We start from the raw sequence: 20,919 nt of genomic DNA on the forward strand, positions 1-20,919 counted from the left end.
AAAAACTGTGTGCATTCAGCGGTTAAGCAAACAGATGTGGAAACAAACAATGCTTCATAGCTTAAATGATCACAATAATACAGTTCATGACTCATAAGGGGCGTACGCAACACATGTCATACAATGCGTATGTCATACGATTATGGGTCCAAGCACATAAGATGGAATGACGAAGAGATCTACTTTGACAGAGACACATACTGCACCACTAATCAGAGTTGTAAAGCGATAGAAATATCACATCCAAAGTTGTTCGCATTCACGCTTGAACAGATTCCTATGAACCGGTCACCGAAATCCCATTTTTTGGTTCAGGTTACGTTTTTGGTTAATTGTCGATGGTGAATTGCGGTTACGTTCCGGTTACGGTTCTTGAAAAAAATCAGGCCAACAGTTTTAATACCATACATTTCGGTGTTCCGCAGTCGGGGCCGTCTCGACTAGCACCAGGTGTCTCTGCCTCAACTACCATTGGCAGTAAATACGAGGCCAATGAATCTGACAAACATTGCGTTCATTCCGAATATAGCAGTCTTGCAATATCACCACACATTCACAGTATTGTTTTGGTCCGCAGCCTGGACCTCGTGCTTACAGGGTGTGCAACGTTAAAGATACCATTCTCCCTCATACTATAATGCTTGCCTTGCACACTTTGCTTTCTTCTATGTGTCCGGAATACTTAGCAACGTGAGTCTACTACGAAGGCCTTCACTACATTCATTCACCTGTACCTATTTTTCTGAATATCATGAAATGCTGGAGGTGCACCTGACACTGTGCAATGGATCCTGCTGCGCAACCCAAATGATTTAACGTGGATCTGCACACAAAGGAAGGTTTACTCGGGTTATGCGTATTTTAATTGCATGGATAGAATTTAAGACTGCAGCCTCATAAACTGGACGCCATTCCCGTGAAATTTAGTCTCAACTTTTTCAGATGTTGTCACTCACATTAATCACCCTCCCCATGTGAACAGCTATTTTAGTTTCACGTCGCTGCCTGCTGCTGTGTCCGATGTGTTTCTGTCGCAGCAGATGACACAGAGTCAGAAGAAAATGAGTACCAAGGAGAGAAAAGCTACCAGAATGCATGGGGTGACTTTATTTATGGCCTGCTTTTGTTTTAGCACAACAGTAAGGTCTGCAGAGACTTGGGGCACAGCTTCATGCAAATTGAAAAACCGAACTGAAAATCGACCTTCAATCATGAGTATGACCCGTGAAAAGAAATGCAACGCACCAAACAAGCTGCACAGGTGATGTCGAAAGAAAGGGAACAGCATGTCTCAGGAGCTCCATTAACAAAATCCTGCAGAAACAGAGATTGGTCAAAGCATATACACAGCTGCTTAGGTTCAGTTTTGTGACATTATGACGACTCAACCAACTCAGAGGAATTCCCTGTTGCAGGACTCAAGTGTGGAACCTGCACAGATGGAAGCCAAAGGAAGCCAGTCTTTCATACCTATACATATACAAACAAATTCCTCTCACAATCCAGGTACTTTTATTTACTCTAACATAAGCAGAGCTGCATTCCCCCTGAGCCCGTCACCTAGTGTCAGCAGCCACCGGTACCGGCAGCAAACGGCAACTACTAACACTTTAAGTAGATCACCTCTTGTGATTATATGGTAAACACATCTTCATGGCACGTCACAGAGAAGGATTAATCACCACCACACACCCAATATAGGCACCAATGTCCCTTCACAAATGCAAATCCACACATCGACTCTCATTAGGCATGGCTGCGTGCCGCTGGAGATGCACCAGAGCAACCTCACATAAAAACATGTGGTATTCATCATTAAACCGTGTTATGCTACCAAACACTGGACCTTCAGGCACTAAAACAATATACCAAATAAGCAGCTTGAAACATCACTTGCCTTTGAGGAAACAAGTTTTACAAGCAGTGTAAAAATTACTTCAGCACTGAGAACTGCAAAACAATGATTTTATGCTGTTATTGCAAGGTCTACAAAAATATATGAGAACTGATAGCCTGGTAAAGACTGGCAAAACTGAGAAATATTGTAATGAGACCAGTTCAGCTGCAAACATAAAAATAGGCTTTTTACACCTTGACCAGATGTGCCCTTATTATCTGAAATGATCATCATAAATTTCTCAAAAGTCCAGCATCAACAATACATAACACATTACTACGTCGCATTACTAAGTTTATCATAATCCTGCGCCCCAGATCACGGGTCACAGTCACCCCAACCAGAAACAGCCGTAACTGATTCACCAAATCGGAAACACCCTTTGCAATGTAAACTGAAAATGGAAAAACAGCCTAACGTCATTATTACAAACTTACACCATACCAGGGGACGTGACAAAAAACAATCTGCTTCTTAATTGGCTTCCGACAAAAACAAACGTACCTTTCATAAAATGAAACTGCAAGCAAAGGACAAAACTTGTTAGGAAACAGCGTCTGTCGTACACAGCGTTCGACCGCACTAGTTGTAAAATCCTATGGAAAATAATTTTTACAGATATCATTTTAAATTAATTTTATACAACATTGTTTCGTGAGCTACGTAACCAACGAGCAGCCACACACACACACACACCCATATGGGCAGGGGGTTAATGAGGATGCTACACAGCAGTGTCGGAGACTAGAAGACCACACGAGGCACATCCCCCAGTCCACCAAATCCTCCCCCACCCCCAATACCACAACCCCCCGGAGGGGGCGAAGGTCCACCTGAAGAATCCCAGCCATTGTCACCACCTTTGTTTGGCGACCAGCGTGCCCTCTTGCACTTGGCCTCTTGCTCCTGGAGGGAATGTTCAAAACAAGGCAATGAAAAGCGCTCGGGGAAAGCTTACTCATACGTACAAGAGGCACTCACAAGACGCTACTACCAGTGTGTCACAGACACGTCTGTAGGTACTGCTTGCAACAAACTTGTCTGTAACCTCCAGCTCATGACACAAAGATCCCATGTCAGAGGCGTCGCGAGCAAAGCAGCTGTACCAAAATCATCTCCGAGGGCGAACCTGTGTGCCACTAGGTATCGCTAGCAGACGACACCCAAGTATTGCACGATGATCTCTCTTTATTGGTAGCTTTGTGTGGCACAGAGCCTCCCCTTGGAGATGATTCCGGCGTAGCTTCTTCGTGTGCAACTTTGGCATTCTGAGTCAAACTTTTGCTGGTGTGTAAGAACACAGGGAATAAAATTTCAGAGAAGTTTTGGAATTGCGAGATCATACCTTTAAAAACTGTTAGATGCAAAAGAAATGTGCACACAGAAGGATACAAGAGTAATCACTTTCTTTGTGCTTTGGCCTTTGACATGTCGAAAAAATAATCAAACATAAACTTGCTCTCACCTCAAAGTACTTAGCATTATCGGCTTCAACCACTGCTTTCAGGGACGGATCGATGTTGTCGTCTGTCAGCATGTTGTCGTCTGAACCGCTGCTTGACTCAACGTCTGTTGGAACTGAATTGATGCGTTTGTAGAAGAGCAAATATGCAGTGTCCCTTGGAAATCGCCGTGTCAGGCCTTCGAAGGCGCTAAAGGATGATGGTGACACCCTACTGTCATTGAACAAGTACCACCGCTTTGACAAAGGGTCAGTGTTCTTGCACGCACGATAGGTTGATTTCCTTGGCGACTGCGGATCCTGTAAAGCAGCAGCAAATTCAAAATCAAATGACTGCCCCAATGCGAGGGGAATGCAAATTGTGATCACTACTTATCGCTAGGGTTCCAGGTTTTCGGAGTTTATTTCTGGGCGTTACCGGAGGATATTTTTCGGAGTTTATTGTTTCTTAAAAAAACTGAGTTTTTCGGAGTTTATGGTTTACAGTTCAGTTAATATCTGAAATTCAGAAAAAACTTGATGATGCACGCACAGTTGTGCAGCGAAAATGCAGTTGTCACATTTATTGCTTCAACACTAAAGAGACACAGGCTTAACAATGCATATCGTGCGACGCACAACGTTAGAGTTCGGTAGTACTTACATACAACACAACCTCTGAATCGCAATCGCGGGACGATGTGAACTCCTCGAAATCAGGGTCGTAGTCGCTTGTGTCCCATCTTGTCATCAGCACTGCAACTAGTTGCCCTTTCAAAAACACCTCTCCGTATGACCTCGGTTCGATGCTTATTTTAGTGCATAGGTCACGTGTAGGACAAAGAAATCAGGAAACAGACTATGGAAAACCCCGGACGGTGAACCCTCAAGTGGTCGAGATGACCACCGAAGAAAAACGCTAGGTCACGAAAATAATTATTATGTTGCCTTGCCGTGGGGGCCGGTATCCAAGGTCAGAAGAAACTCAGAACGCAAAAGTAGTCCAAAAACAATAACCCAGTTATCAGAGAAAACATCTGCCTGCAGAGTTCTAGGCTACTGAAGCCTTCAACAAGCAGAGTTTTTCTAATGAATCCGAATTGCCTAAAATTTTATCAGAGTAGGTTTTTCGGATTTTTTCTGATAAATCTAAAAACCCGGAACCCTACTTATCGCCAGAGAAGACAATTTATGGCGTACTCTCACGTAGTAGAATACTGCGTACAGTATTTTTTTTTTTTTTTTCACGAGATCACGCGAAATGCCCAACAAGATGAAGTAAACGTTTATTTTATGCTCTGCGAACATCTTCACTTTCGATGCCCAACACTCTCTCCAAACTTGTTTGACACCTCAAAAAAGCTTTACAGAATGCAGACCATGCATATTGCAAAACTACATTCTCACACACAGTCGTTGAAAGTCAATTTCAAAATACGTGTACAGTCAACCCTCGATTTATGAACACCCTCGGTTCCCCGAAAAATCGTTCATAAATCGAGGGATTCATAAATAGAAAATTCCGTTAAATGAGTACTATCGAGCAAATGGAACAGTATTTCCGAGTTGATATTGTGTTTATAATGCAATATATTGTGTAATTTTGCTTTGGACCATGCCTTCTGCTGTATCAGTCTCACAAAACACAGATGTTAGCGCATTCACACTCTGTTTATTATGCAATACTAAATAGTTTAATTTTGCTTTGGACCATGCCTTCCGCTGTGTCAATCTTGGAAAGGGGCGATGTCACCACGTTCGCACTCAGCTGGTCTCGGATTTCCTCTGGGGTTTTTAACCTACCTTTATTAATCTCAGCGTGACAGCAGACACCTAATTCATGAACTGAGGTCAGGAACACTTCTGCAAAAACCCGTTTGTTGTTCGGATTTCGAGGGGTTAAGAACCGTGGGTGCAATACCTGGAAAACGTTTTGTCTGTTCAGGCGTCATTCATAAGACCACAAATAATCCCTTTGGAAGCTTTTGTTGGCCTCGGAACGATCCTTTCACACATTGAGGCCAAAAACACTGGGCAACTCCTAGTTGGTTCCCATAAATTCCATTCATTATTCGAATATCGTGGTTCATAAATCGAGGGTTGACTGTATACAGCAGAAATTAACTTGGAAGGTATACACACATGGCTGGAGAGGCGGGCGTACGTGTAGTAGTGACCCCGTTCTGCTGACGTCCCAGAGTGAACCACCACACTGTAGAGAACGTACACAGCCTCTTCCCGCAGGCCACAGTTGGAGGGTAAGGACAACACTTGAGGATACTGGATCTCTCGAAGGATTTTTGTGCGAGTCCCAGTTGTAGCATCGTACGAGAACCGCATCAGGGTGAGTATGAGGTGGTCAGGGGCGGAGTCCAGCTCCACGGAACGTCGGGCGTCCATTAAAGCATTGCACATGTCACATTGGTACCTGACCGAGAACAAACAATGCTGAGCATGTGCAACGGCAGTCCATAACGATGGTGTGCAGACTAAGCGATGTGATACGGAGGCATGCAATTTAAAATGCATCTGCTGGTGGTAATCTCAAGATGTAAACATGGGTAACACTTTGCATGCAAGTCCTGGTTGATGTCTCCAGCAACTGAACCTCAATGTGCAACAAGGGGACAAGTCAAACGAGAAAAACTCGCGTGAACATTTGTGAGACTATTGCATTCCTTTAATAATGATCACTAAAAATGTGCAGCAGGCCAGCATGTGCCTGCAACACGTCTCATTTATTGGCACCACTACAGGATGTGCCACTTAGGAATAAAAAATAAAAAAATCTGGGAAACAACGCCATTTTCCTATAGCACAACGCGTGCTGCAGGGTTTTGGCACTGTAGGATATTTTCTGCAACCTCAAGGCTGAACAGTAATGATAGTACAGACGACTAGCTCAAGTCAGCTTGTCTGTTAGGTTTTTCTCAATTACATCGCCTAGGAGCACCGTTAAGACTTTCAGGTGGGTGAAGAACCTGCAGTGAAAATGGCACACAGTTGAACCTTGCTATAATGAAACTCACGGGGACCACAATTTCTTTTGTTGTATCGAACATTTCGTTATATCGAAGGTAGCGAATCGCAAAGCATCAAGAACTCCCACTACGATCCGGAAAAGCTTTTCATGAAAAACGATAGCGACGAAAAATACAACACCTACGGCAATTTATTCTTACGTGAAATAGGTTGGTTATTCGTGTCTGCATCGTGCCTAGAAGATGCGGTGTCACACATTGTTCGTACGCCGCCAAAGCCTCCACAGCTTTCTCCATATCGTGTTGCGATTCCGCAAACCTCTATGTACGTCTCCCTAACGTCAAAGTACGTTTATGGCATCAACCACCCGATGAGCCGTCAACACACAAGGCTCGATGTCATTGTGCTGTTCGTGCCTATCTCCCTCCACAAAAAGGAAAAATCGTCAATCGCTCGAAAATCACAAACACCTTACTTCCCATCACTCCGTTCTTTTAAACCCTTTCCTTTGCCCTCGCGAGATATATAACAGGTGGCGACGCCATCTAGGGGCAAGCAATTCAAGTTGTGGCGACCACATCTCCCCCCACAAAAAGGAAAAACCGTCAATCACTCAAAAATCACAGACACCTTACTTCCCATCACTCCGTTCTTTTAAACCCTTTCCTTCGCCCTCGCGAGACATGTGATAGGTGGTGACACCATCTAGGGGCGCACAATTCAAGTTGTGACGACCACACGAGACGCCCGCACGGCCGCTGCATTCCTCTCATCAAGGCCGCACTCTCAGTGGTTCTTAGGGAGTGACGTTTCCTCGTTTTTCCAGAGAGGAGATTAGAATACTCTCAACATGCGGCTCTTGTCATGTATTCCGTCAAATAACAGGCAAACTACACCACTATCTCGTGTGGGATTTTCGATACTGTGGTCAGTGGTCCAGGAGGAGTAAGATGACACTATAGTTTCGAAATCCACTGGGACGGATGTGACCGTGCCTTTAAAGGGCTGGCGACACAATATGGTATTTGGATTAGATTGCTCGAACTTTTCTTTTATTATTCTTTGTTAGCACCGCGAAGCAACTATGGATATGAGCGGCGTACAGGTGTGGACAGAGGAAGAGAGGACAGCGGGAAGGAGTGGGGGACAAGGGTGTGAGTATGCGTCCTGGGTCGACTTCAGGGGGAACTGTGCCGACATTCCTCAGGAAAGTCTTCGGAAAACCGAGGGAAAGCCTCAGACAGCACAGTCGGTGGTAGGATTGCTGGTGAGATTGCTCGAACTCAATTAGAAGTTTGTATCCATGAAGAATACAGTAAAACCCGCGGATAGCGATATCGCGCATAACGACATCCCTCGTAAAACGATGGTTCATGATTTTACCGTCAAAATATACATTGTTCCTATGGGGAAACGACCCGCTACAGCGATGGAAACCGCGGTTCCGAGTACTCGTATAACGATGTTGGACGCTGTCCCGTGCGCATAACCTCGCCGCAATTTTCGCCACGATAAGATACAGTAGAATCTCGATGATACAAATCTCACGGGGTAGCGGAAAAAATTCGTATCGTCCGAAATTCACATAAAAATAATTAAACCAAACTAGAAATTGAAGCAAGAAAATAGAGCCACCCGCGAGTCGCGCGACAGGGTTCTAAAGCGAGCTTCTCCTACAGCACGCAGGCGTTAGGTGAAGCCGACTTGCGGAATGGTGAAGTGTAGTGTTGCCAGAAGTTGTCCTGATATGTTCCCTGGTTTTCTCCACGAGTTCTGGTCGCTGTTTTTCCAAGCCAGTGCAATGTCACACAGCTTCAAGTTTTTCAGGTCAGCCCTCGTTTAACGATGTACCCCGTATAACGATGGAATTCGTGATTACCGTCAATATCGTTATACGCGGGTTTCACTGTATCTTATTTTATATCTAGCAAACATGTTTTGGGGCTTTATGGTTTTGTAAAAACTGGGGCAGAAAAAGAAACTTTTATTTCAAAAGTCGTAAAATAGGATGAAAGATGAAAGTCACTGAAAAGGTTAGCCAGCTGTAGGACTCGAACCCACATCTTCTGGATTACCGGTCCAGGGCTCTACCAATTGAGCTAAGCTAACACGCCTTCTCAGCGACTTCCAGGGTGCGTCAACTGAAGGGACAAACCAGCCACTCTGTCTCACTCACCCTCCTTTCACTCTTACATTTTTTGTTCACTCACACACACATTCATACGACGGGATCGACGCAGGCGGCAACTGGTGAACATGAAAGAACTGATGTTCTGAGGCTGGAACAACATAGAAGGGACAAATACATACAAAGCCTCAGTTTGCCTAAGAAATTAACTATGTTGTTCCAGCCTCAGAACATCAGTTCTTTCATGATCGTAATATAGGGTAAAATCAGGCGATATCGGACAGAAAATAAAAGAGCTCTTCTCTCCCAATTCAGAAGACAAAGGCTCATGGCTGAGGGATATGAAGCTCAAACTTATAAAGCGTGCACATCCTATAATACATGCATTTATGGTCCATACCTGTTATCCCCTTCCATGTTCTCCGGTTCAAAGTAGTTCTCCAACAAATTCTTCAACGACAGGGGCTTTGTAGACTCATCATCCGATCCATCTCCATTTTCCATCTTCATCTGCTCAGACTTTGCGGCTGACCTCGTGTGGTAATTCTTCCCCTCTCCCCCTGCGGATCCTTCCGGAAACGCCAGGTGCAAGTCCGTGATGTTTTCCTTGTTCACTGATTGCGAATTGCACCCCAAGCATTGGTACGTAGTCCGAATTGTTCCACTAAACACTTTCTGTACTAGCGTCTGCGAACCCTCGGCATCAGTCTGCTTGCTCTCGTTGATCGTGTTCCGTTGTTCTTCGTGGGAGCGGTCGATCAGGAAACGCAAGAATTCCGAGCAGTCCTGCTGCTCTCCGCGTTCAAACCAAGGGGGTCTGCAGCTTTCGAGGAAACTTTCTGGACAGAAGGCTGGACGCTGCGTTAGAAGGCACACGAAAAAAAATTGGCGCTTTATTTTCCTGCTCTCATTCTGTCAAGTATCATTACCTGTGTTAAGGTTAGGAATGCAAAAACTTCTTGCAGTTTCTTCAACACACTCTGATGAAGAATGAAGTTGCTCCGAAGTGTCTCATTCCGTAACCTGTTAAACGTAAGGCAGGTAAGCTTTCAAGTTATACGTGTAAATTCCTGGAGGCGCAGCCGAAATTCAGCAGGACTTACGGATACAGTGAAAGCTCATTAATTCACATCTCGTTAATTTGAACCTAATTCAAACCAAGCGTCGTGGCTCCAGTCACACCAGCGTAGAGCTACATTCATAAAACAACCCATTAATTTGTGTGCAAATCAGTTCTGCGACTGATAATTTAAACCACACGCTGCCATCTCCAGCAAACCAAGCCTGAACCCTTCAACAACAGACTGCTAACCACGACGTGCTTTCGGCAGCCGTAACTATGGAGACAAGCCGCACAGGGAAGTCGCTGTTAGCCACAAACAGCCTATGTTTGAAATCGTCTGTGGCAAATGGATGAAATGGACGATATTCCGAGTCCATATAAAGGAGTCAGTTGTGATATTAATCCCTTAAGTGCATCTTGTTGACGTTTCTCACATGAAGAATTATGACAGTGTCATGTTAAAGCAAAGTAGTACCACGGGCAGTACCACGGGCAGTACTTTAATCTGTGCTGGAAATAAATGAGCAGTCTTGGAAAGATGTACCAGATATGTGGGTGGCAGCTGTGATGTAAGAAGGTCCTTGAGCAAGCTACGGATTTTTGGGGTCACCACTTGAGCACAGCTGTGCAAACTGCACATGTGACGTAGACAGTAGGATTCACGGTTTTGGAATACCTTTACGGCCTGTGGACTTTGGACAGTGTCTCCCATGTCACATGCTTCTGTGGCATTTCAATTTTTAATGAGTCTCGAATTTCGGCCAGTACAGTCAGATGGAAGACTAATTACAACACTCAAGGTAGGGAATAGCGTTGTGTAATGCGGCACAAACCAGAAGCTGTTCGCAGTACGCCTCCGTCATTACGTTTTAGTGGAAGAAAAACGAATCAAAAGGCCTCCACGCATACATTTTTTTACAGTACCGTTTCACTGTCAGCTGTGTACGCATTGGATGCTGCAGCTGTATTTCACTTACTATTACAAATAATAGTACAAATAGTAGTAGTAGTAATAAGTTAGTAATAAATGTACAAATTTTGTACATTTATTACTAACTTACGGATAATAAACTTAACAAATACTTAATAACTTAATAATAATAATTATATAATAATAAATTTAATAACTTACGGATAATAAATTACGGAAAGTAGGGCTTTTGCATTGCTGTACTGTGCAGTACACAATCGTCGTCAGCTGTCGTATATAAGTCCGAGCGCACCCGTTTGAATGTACTCCCATCAACACATCTACGCAATGAAAGATCATATATGGAAACTGTGATAAGAAGTCGGTCAATTACGCACGATCACCAAGCTTACTGGCAACAACGTGGCTGTGTGTCCCAGCTTATCCTACATTGCACAACACGGATGCACGGACCGCAGCGCTGCCCGCAGAGCAGAAACCAATCGTCCGAAACAGATCCCACAAGATTAGCACAGTGCAGATGGGGTGCACCATACAAACACATACCATCATCAACAAGTGATTTCAAACATATTGTGTGTACCTCGAAGTCATGTAGAGGGCTTGCAACACACTATTGGCATAGCATGTGTTACCCAGGTTAACCAGTCCGACCAGTTCATCCTCACGTCTTGCAAGCAGGGTGTCCCCAGCAATGCCACTGCTGTACTTGTCGCTCAGACTGTCTACTTTGTGCTGCACTACAGACTGCTGCATCTCTTCTTGGTCAAGAAGTGGTATGTCCTTTGGAGCAAAAGAAGTAAATTTCACTGACCACTACTCTTTTCACTCACCGAAGCCTACAACTCATAGGTCGTCACTCCTGTGGAAATTCATTCAACATCACGTCTTGGTGGGCCTTATAGCTACTCTGATCACATCAACGTCATAGCCCGTCATTGAACATCAACGTCACAACCCTTCAATATCGTAACCCATCATTTGACTTCAGTTTGTACCAGGGATTGTTACCAAAAATAATCATGTTTCCATTTCTGCTTCTGATACCTGAAGATCTCCGCTTGTTGTTTCCGTTTCCGCTCTTGAAGTAGATACTTCGTTTCTCAGGTATTTCCGTTTCGGGTTTCGTTTCCGATTCCAAATAACATTTGCTGTTCTAGTGCAGGCAGCACAGTATTCACAACATCACTTTGTGTACCAGGTATGAAAACACGGAGGAAGATGGGGGCGTTAGTGAAGCACTCGTACTTGAATTTAGAGTCTTTCTTTTCCTTTTTCTTTTAGACGCTAGATCCAACAACACAAACAAACGCGCCCAAGCAGGCAGTCGCGATTATACGGTTTGACACAAATTGAATTGGACTGTCTTGTCCCAGGCCAGATCTGCTTACACAGCCAGGTGTGAAGTGCAAACTGCTTGCTGGTTTGTGAGACGTCAGCACATGCGTCACGGTTACCAACACTCACACTTGCCATGCGTTTAGTTGCTGTAATTGTCTGTAATACGCTGTGAGTACCAAATGTAAAAAAAAGAAAAAAGAAAACAAAAACAAATTCGTGGGTTGCCCAATCAGGAATGACTGGGGTCGAAAAATAGGTTTCCGTCATGGTTACTGTCCTTTCAATTCTGTTTCTGTTTCTGATAAGGGTAACCGAAATATTTTTGTTTCTGGATCTATTTCTGTTCCCAATGGAATTCGGGAAGAAACTGTTTCTGTTTCCGATGACAATCCCTGGTTTGTACATAACATCACAGTCCATCATTCAACATCAACTTCAACATCACATCACTCTTCATACTGTGATGATGAATGGATTTAGGGCCCTGTGTTTTAGGGTATGAACTGTTTTTACGCCCCGATTTGCAACATTGTCGCTTGGGATAAAACCCACAAATCCCATGTTCATGCAAAATGCGAGAAGCACTCCCTTTTTTTATTTTTCACCATAAAATCTGCTTTTCCACCCGATATTGCCCAATTTTGATTTTACCCTGTTTTATGGTCGCTGAAATAACACCCATTTTTTACCCCCCCCCTCCAATTTTCAAACGACACACAACCAGAAAACACAGGGCCCTACGAATGATGGCCATCATTAGCAAATTTGCCTACCTATGCTACAACCACACACATGCACGCACACACTGGTACACATACAAGATTACAGTACCTTGATGGCGTCCAATATTGGATCATAGAGGTCCGGAAAGCCTGAATGAAGGTACATGAGCGTCTGGGCCAGCTCTGCCACCTTTTTTACTACAGCATCTGCTCCTTTCTTCTCATTTCTGAGCATGGATATTAACAGAGGAATATGGGGAGCCACCTGTCAACAATGTGCCAAGTCAGGGGCGCACGTAACTCAGAGGGTCACACATAGTTCAACTGTGATCCGTGCATTTCGCGTGGTAGCACATCCTCGGAAAGTATGGCACATAATAAAATGACATATATCTGGGAGCTTAAGGGCTAAGTATATGCCAGAGAAGGTCAGATTAAAGTTATCAGTCAGTGTTACGTCACTGCCCCTAGCTACTCTTCTGTAAAATCTCCCTTGCGTCCCGCTATCACTCTTGCACAGTTAGGGGACTCCTGAGACATGGTATAAGAAAAGCTGAGGAAAGTACACTGTGCTTACACACTGTGCTTACACTTGCTGTAGAAAGTGCTCCTGTTGTTCGTAGGAGTCATCAATGCAAGGAAGCACTATACAACTGTGCGATTGAAACGCAATTGTACTTTGGCAATACAGATATGAGCAAATTTTGGATTAGCTGTGGATTAGCTAGTGGATTACGTCAAGTGACTTGAGTTTGTGTGCACATTTATTATCTATTATCGCGGAACAAGGAAAGCAGGAGAAGCATTACTTCCAAACACAGGCGCACCTTAGAACAAAAAAAGAAAATGGTAAACTGACCTTGTGAAACAGGGCTGGTGAGTGCTGATATGAAAGCAGCATGTACGAAAGCACAGGCAGGGAACACTTGCGCGTCAGAGGATGGGCCACCTTGTGCAATACCTGAAATAATTTGTTTCTGCTTGAGCACCACTTCCAGCTGGAACGTCTCGGAATTAGTAGTCTTGTCCTTGCTTGCCTTACCGTGCAGATTTGTGTCTCAAACAATTCCTTGATTGCCGGGAAACACCGTGTGCTGAGCAGTCCCTTGAGAGCGGCGAGAACCCAGTTGTGGACGTTGGCAGCCCCCGGCCATCCGAGACACACCAGGAGACGCTGAGAAGCTTTCAGCAACGGCTGAGTGCCACCGCCGCTTTTTCTCATCAGCGAGGATGCAGTGGAGACCAAGCTCAGGGGCAACAACTGTGGCATGCACAGATTCTTAGTATGTAACATGGGCCAATGAAATGATAGCATTCATAATGCGATGCTTGAAGTAGCAGCAGAGGAAATTAAAGGAGGTTGGAGAACACAATTGCTCTTTATTTCTGCAACTAAATATAGACACGTTTAACACGGTATATTTTGTTCAAATCTCTGCGTTAGTTCTAACAGAACCATAGTGTCTCATGATAAAAAAAAAAAAAAAAACAGCACTAACAGGATTTTGCTCTATGGTGCAAGTATAAAAAAAGAGAAAAGGACTGGCAGAAAAAAGACGAGGACAGCCAGATGCATTCAACTGCAAACTATTATGAAAGTATCCATGCTTGCTCAAGGTCCTTGAAGTACAACCTCTAGGATGACAGCATGGGCTACAATGTGTCCCTTTCCAAATCTTTATTTTTATTATCATGCTTATATGATTTGAGCTAATCAGCACAGCACCAAATTGTTGTAGCACATCTGCAACACCATCACTGCTCAACAAATAGAGGGTATCTCATATGTTTACATTTTAACAACTCACATCAACAATAGCCGCTAGCGCTGCGGAAAAATTCTCCCCTTCTCCTGTAAGAACGATGTAAACTGTCTCCAGTGTCCTGTGTAGAGCTGCTTGAGATGATGTCCATACAGACTGCATAGAGAAATGCGAGAAACACATATCCTGAGCTCCAGACAACTTACTACTACTACTTAGGCTGGAATTTTGTAATAATTTTGTCGTATGTTTTCTAAGAGTCATAACTTCTTATATCTACTATAAATGTGTGCACTCAGGGAAGAATTTTGTTCTTGTCAATCCAGGACTGTGCGATATATATATCACATTCTGCTGTTTGAGGACTATGGGAAGTCGAAACCTGGATTTCTAGCTCCACTAATTACATTTACACTCCCACAGAAGCTATGCATGCTGGCGTAACAATTCAATTCAATTCAGTCTTTATTTCCTAACAAACTAGTCATTCCACGTGCTCGACATGATCAAACCGCAATACAATGTGGCGCTTGTATGAATAATTTTGTCATATGCAAAAACGCAAACATCTTGTACCTTCATAAACGCGCAGATACGAGTAACATCCTGCAAAAAGTCCTTGAACTCCTGCGGCTGGGTAGGACAAGGAAACGCGGTGATGCAGGTCGTGATGGTCATACAAAGCTTGCCACGGTATTCTTCCGCTGGGAGGCACTGAGGGAAACGTTCCAAGAGGTCCACCATGGCTTTGCATACTGCGAGTGTGCCCGCAGACTCCTCTAGCACTTTGATGCAACAAGTCTGCACCAGCCCACAGAGTTTCGGGAAGCTCGGATCCGCTTGCATGTGGAGGAGGATGGAAGTCACCATTGTAAGCATCCTGCAAAAAACGTAAACGACACTTCTCAGGGGTTTTCATATTGAGACGTGAAACAGTCGTACATAGGGTTCTTCGTTTTCGGGTTTTATGATTTTTCAAATTCGGGGGGGGGAATTTGGTGCTATTTACCAGAGTTAGAGGTAACTCGTTACTGTAACTAAGTTATTTTTTTTGGTAACTTGTAACTTAATTCGGTACTTTTGCACGGTATTAACTTTCAGAGGAACTCGTTTCCTTTTCAGGTAACTTCGCTAAAGTAACTTAAGCGAAGTTCCAAGTTACGTTTAATTCGCTTTTCACTCACGTCCACATATTTTCTTGCTTTCTCTCCGGTTCTTTCATGGCATTTTATGCCATAAAATGTGATATTCAATCAATGACAGTATTCTATTCAAGAAGTAAGAACCGCTGCCATTGAAATGAAGCTGAACCATTGTGCACCCACAGGGAGTAAGATGCAAAGCGTTCAAATTGTTGGACATAAACGAAAATGATCTAAGCGTGTTGCACTCCTCCGCAGGCAACTCAAGGTCTAACTCAACTGCTCACGCGCGATGCACGTGTGTAGTGCTATTTTGTGTCCGAAGTAACTTGGAAGTAACTCGTTCTCTTTTAAATAACTCCGTAACTGCAAGTTACATTTCATGGTGAAGAACTTCGTTATTCACTTAGTTACATTTTTCACACGGTAACTTCACTCGTAACGAGTTCTTTTTGACGGGTAACTTCTCGATCTATGCTATTCACACACGAGAACTCTGGGAGAAATCAGGCGCTACGATCTCTGTTTGGTATGTCATCGCGGAATTTTCGGGTGAAACGAAAGGCATATGAAACAAGCCAGTGCTGTGACACTGGGACGAGAAACAGGAATCTTTATATTTCCGCTCGGAACCGGGACAATGAATGACCGCGGTATTCAAACACTTGTCCGAGCTCCACAAAAGCTCGTCTTTTTCCTCCTGTAGGAGGGGATTATAAAAGGAGGACAAATAGGTTGTTACAAATAGATCTCTTTGCTGATATTATGATTCACTTTTCCGACGATTTACCTAGAACGACAAGTTGAAGGACCGTAAGGATTTTGAGTAGATATCGGGTTTTACCTGAATTCTTGAAAAGTTGTTCGGAAGGAAAATATCGCGAAAAATCGGGTTTAATCCGAAAACGAAGAACCCTAGGCATACAGTATGAGCGGGTCCCTCTACATAATGCTATTTACAAAGACAGTAGGACACAGTGGAATAACTTGCACTTCTTCAATACAAGTAGTAGTACAGTCGCCGGTCGATAATTCGGACTTTCCAATTTTTCGGACACAGCTGTTGGCAGCGTCAAACATCCCGTAGAACAAGTGTATTTCAGCGGCCAATAATTCGGACCGTTCCTCGAAAAACGCGCTGGATTATTCGTACTCATCTTGCTTCAAACCTGCATTATTTTTTAGATTTACCGTCTCCAGAGTGCCAGAAATACGGCAGAAAAATGTACTCTCGTGCCCTATATTTGGTATAGCTTTTTACGACACGAAGGACATTCGCCATTCTCGGCATCACTCGTGCGTAGAAGCACAGCGCGCGTGTGTGCGAGAAGGCGGAGGTTATTTGCGCACGACCAGAACTGGATGCTCCACCTCAGACACGTCGCAATATGCGTGTCTTCAATAGCCAGTACCTTTGAGAACCGGAAATACTGAAATGCCGACCTCAACTGCAAGTGATGATGTCGATGATGTTACTACGATAGACGTGTTTAGTAGAGGCGAAGAAGTAAATTCATCAACGGTCGAGACCACCGTGACATCGCCGTTTGACACTTCAGCAGCGTTAGAAACAACGTCGTCCTTGGCACTAACAACATAAAAAAAAGAAAAGGTAAAAAAACAATGGCGGCGACAAGGATGTTGTTGATGCTCCCCCTTCCATAGGGGCAATCCTTGCTGTGGTGACTACACTGATGATTAGAGCCTAACTTTTTAGGGTTAAACCCGTATCCGCCCGATATTTACCCCCGGAACGAAATCTGTAAAATTCGGGTTTAACCCGAATCTACCCAAAAACATCCGGGTCGCGTGGTACACTCATAAGCGTGCATTAAAATAAAGTTTGATAACATTGCTAAACATTAGTTCCATGTTAAGACAAATTTTTATTAAACAAAAAAAAAATCACCCGAATTCTTGACGACAGAATATGCCGTAACGGGACTTAACCCGAATTTTCAAATGAAAAATATTACCCGATATTTACCCCCAGAATTTGGCCAAAAATAAAACCCGAAAAAGTCAGGCCCTACTGAAGATGCGCTAACCAAAATTCGTCGTGATACATTGTTGCGCTTTCGCACAGCGAAGCAGATGCGTATCGATTCCTTTTTTGTTAAGGCCCTTTGAATATTCCGAGTGAAGGTTTTTGAAATAACATGGATTTATGCAATTCACTAAAAATTTGAACTGGCTGGTAATTCGAACCAATTTTGTGGCTCCTGGTAAGCATTAATTCATATTAGTATTAGTATGGACTAGCACAATACGAAATGGTTCCAGCCGGAATGACTTATTAACGTGCAACTTCTGGCATAGTACAAACACTTCCACCGGATGATCACCGCAGACGACAACTTTGTATGACACAAATATTCCCGTGTGCAACATCTCAGAAAATCGGTGAAGCCAGGATACAAAAATTATACCTGTCTTTTCTGACAACAGATGGCGATGTAAGCGCAGTGATGAGGTGCGACTGAGTAAAAAACTTTGAAAGTGCAGTCGTGTGGTGTTCACACCAGGCTGTAAAGACCTGCAAAAAGAAAAGCAGAAAGCATGCACATATCACAATGTAATGTAGTGTGAACACAAAAGTGTGGGCAATAGAAAACATTTCAGAGGACAAAGGCAACATCAACTGTAATACCTGCGTGCCACCATTCTGCGTAAACTCTGAATCGCCATTGGTTGCTAGCTCCCATGCAGCCTCCAAAAGAGCCTCGGAATCTTTGAGAGACATTGGGTTGGAAGCAGCTGGGATCAGCTTCTTCTCTATCAGTTCCCGTTTCACATTTTCGGGGCGACTGGATTTTACTATCCCGTTCAATAGGTTGTGCATTGTTCAGCCTGAAAGGAAAGAACACTGTCATGTAGAACAGAAAAACTGATACGAAGACGGGGTATGGGAGTAGGGTCCAACCTGTGTACCCTGTCTCTATGAAGATGTCTAGACACTGACCAACAGGGATTTGAAGATCCAACAGGAACACTTTTATCTTCCAGACAGTCAATGAAATGTTATTTGAATGGAAATAAGCTATGGAAAACTAGCTTATTTCCATTCAAATAACATTTCATAGTGTTAGTGTTCATTTCCATGCAAGGACACATTTATGCCAACATGCATATCATGTATTATAAAAATACTACTCAAAATACTACAGCGGGCGTGCCATCAAAAGCACAGAACACGTGACAGAACCTGGACGCGGTGAGGGTCAGGAGATCATCCTAGATGTCATTACAACCTAAACGTTCAGCGGCTGATTGCTGCACATGCTGCCCCTGTCTCTTTGTGGTCTATTCCTACAAATCACAATGGTGTGTGTTGGGTCTCTGCTCCGCTGGCAAAGTGCCATTTCGGTGAACACTCCAATAAATGTTGACGAATTTTCCTGCGAAGTCGGCCGAGGCAGCAATAGCTATCCCGTCCAGCGGGTCGCTCGGTACCGACATACTCCCGACGGCTTCGCAGATTAATACCGTAAAAACAGACGATATCGCATTCGCATGAACTGACGCAAAACGTCAGCCCAGCATCCCGAATTCCGCTTAATGAGCGTGCGCTTTGACGTACCGCGCGTTCACACACGGTTTAAAAATTTGGCGATCGTCACGGAAACTAAGCTCTAGCACGGCAGTTAGCATGAAAATCTGGTGTCTTTATTAGTAACAAGAACTTCTAGACGGTGAAGAGCTGGCTAATCGAAAATTAGTGAGTAGGGCACTGACACTGCAGAAATAGTTCGAAAGCGTTGAACATAATTAGATATATCAAAAAATTACCACACGTTCATTTCGCTGACAACGAGGTGGCGAACGTACGTTAACGACCTGCGCAAAAAATATTTCGAGTGGAGAGTTTCATGACAGATCCCCGAATAGTAGCAATTGCGACAACAGAAGATCAGCTGGTAACATGTACGAACGCGATAAGTCGCTGTGAAGAACACACCATAACCTCTGTCGAAAGTGGACCATATTATGGGGACTGTAGTTGCATGTTCTTCGAGTGTACTTACTTGTAACCAGCTACGAACCTTCTATATTAATAAAAACCACATCTGGTCGTCACAAAGCGAAAGTGAGCAACCCAGCCATTTTTTCATTCATCATTCTGGATTCGGATTGACACGGCTACGGCTATGCTGACTTGTCGAGATCCGAAAGGGACAGGTATGCAACATACATACGTTGCGGTCTAAATCTAGCGAGGTTCTATTAACTTCGCCTCGCAGATCGTAAACAATGGAAATCAACTGTTCTGACGCTGAAACACACAAACAGAAAAGCAGACAAACAAACAGGCGTTGTTTCACATGAACGATTGGAACGCCGCGGTTTCAGTTTCGGCTCATTTGCTTCGTTGATGGAACGCTCGTGCGCGTTCCAAGAACGCCTTTCAACGAGGATTGTCTCCCATTCTGTATAGTTTTGCTTATGCACTAAATTCCAAGCACTTCCACTGGTTCCACCAGCACCGCCACGTTAATGAATTTTGGTCCACATATGCTGCTCTCGTAGCTTTTTTTGGAAAGGATTTAAAAAAAAAAGACCATGTGAGGATGGTGCACATGTAACTCCCTGTTCTGTGTCCACGTCCCCACTCCTCAGCCTCAAGGGAATGCTACCTTCCTCACGCATGCACCTACTCGTTTACTTACTGCTCCTGCGTTAGTGTATCAAATTTTTCTGCTTCGATGATTCGGTAACCGACGGCCAATACCTTCTGCCATTGCGAGAGCACATCAGAAGATTTAAGTTTTCATCTTAGTTTAGTTTTCAGTTTACTTTACATGTAAACTGTGCTAAAATGTGTAAAAGTCGACTCATCCACATGCAGACAGAAAAGCTTGTCGGATCTTAAGTATTTCCAAGAAAATTATTTCTAATCTGCGACAACAAGCACAGACTCTATATATTCTATTTTAATGATGGCGATCAGAGTGTTTCATCGCCAGAAGTGACACTATACCCCATTGCCACCGATAATTTGGTAAAACTAGCCTGAGGACAGAAGTTCTCCATTGTCCAGGAAGGTTACCAGTAGTAGTGCTTTTAGTGCAGAGCATTGGTGGTCTGTGTTTCATCATATGGACCAAGTAATTCTGCTACAGTGAGAGGGTGATAGCCTGGCTGATTTAGACACACCATAAGCGTGGTCCTGGAAGCTTGGTAGTCTGGACAGTGGAAAGGGTTGTGTTCCAGACTTTCCAAATCACCGCTGTGACAGCATCTTGGAGAGTAAACTTGGCGCAAGCGGTAACGCCACTCTGCAATAAAAGCCATATTGAGTCGTATCCGACGAATTAATGCAGCATCCTGCGACAATAAGACAATTCGCGTATTTCATGCGAGTGATCATGAAAGTCCTATAAAAATTTGCCTCACAACACGGAATTCCAGACACCCTTCCCGACCTCTGTGCATGAAAGGGGGGGGGGACGTTGTGCCCCGCCCCCCTCCGGCAGATTGAAAACTCTCAGCCTATGAGAAGAGGTCTGTC

The 20,919-nt window shown here is 43.9% G+C and overlaps 1 protein-coding gene across 3 annotated transcripts; it reads right to left on the minus strand.

The window, feature by feature from the left end:
• Window positions 1-1,084: 1,084 nt before the first annotated feature.
• On the minus strand, window positions 1,085-20,783 carry LOC135394682 (ubiquitin carboxyl-terminal hydrolase 35-like). 3 transcript variants are annotated; one of them, XM_064625542.1, is made up of 14 exons: window positions 20,565-20,783; window positions 18,061-18,260; window positions 17,840-17,946; window positions 14,845-15,148; window positions 14,314-14,424; window positions 13,548-13,766; window positions 13,365-13,466; window positions 12,615-12,770; window positions 11,026-11,225; window positions 9,378-9,471; window positions 8,849-9,306; window positions 5,481-5,766; window positions 3,363-3,659; window positions 1,085-2,803 (listed from the first exon to the last, which is right to left on the minus strand). In XM_064625542.1, the coding sequence occupies exons 2-14, from the start codon at window positions 18,250-18,252 to the stop codon at window positions 2,642-2,644; spliced, it is 2,688 nt and encodes an 895-aa protein (XP_064481612.1). In that variant the 5' UTR covers window positions 18,253-18,260; window positions 20,565-20,783; the 3' UTR covers window positions 1,085-2,641. The 3 variants fall into 3 exon arrangements, with proteins under 3 accessions (XP_064481612.1, XP_064481613.1, XP_064481614.1); XM_064625543.1 differs by lacking the exon at window positions 20,565-20,783 and adding an exon at window positions 19,436-19,544; XM_064625544.1 differs by lacking the exon at window positions 20,565-20,783 and adding an exon at window positions 18,616-18,835.
• Between the last annotated feature and the right edge of the window lie 136 nt (window positions 20,784-20,919).

Source organism: Ornithodoros turicata, chromosome 5 (genome assembly GCF_037126465.1).
Source record: "Ornithodoros turicata isolate Travis chromosome 5, ASM3712646v1, whole genome shotgun sequence".
Lineage (NCBI taxonomy): Eukaryota > Metazoa > Arthropoda > Arachnida > Ixodida > Argasidae > Ornithodoros > Ornithodoros turicata.

Excerpts from the sequence above, each read along its gene's own strand:
- LOC135394682 (XM_064625542.1), bottom strand. The coding sequence starts at position 18,252 with ATGCACAACCTATTGAACGGGATAGTAAAATCCAGTCGCCCCGAAAAT. Across the intron at positions 9,307-9,377 it reads CATTCCTAACCTTAACACAG|CGTCCAGCCTTCTGTCCAGA; the intron begins GTAATGATACTT and ends CTTCTAACGCAG. Across the intron at positions 5,767-8,848 it reads AACATGGAAGGGGATAACAG|GTACCAATGTGACATGTGCA; the intron begins GTATGGACCATA and ends GTTCTCGGTCAG.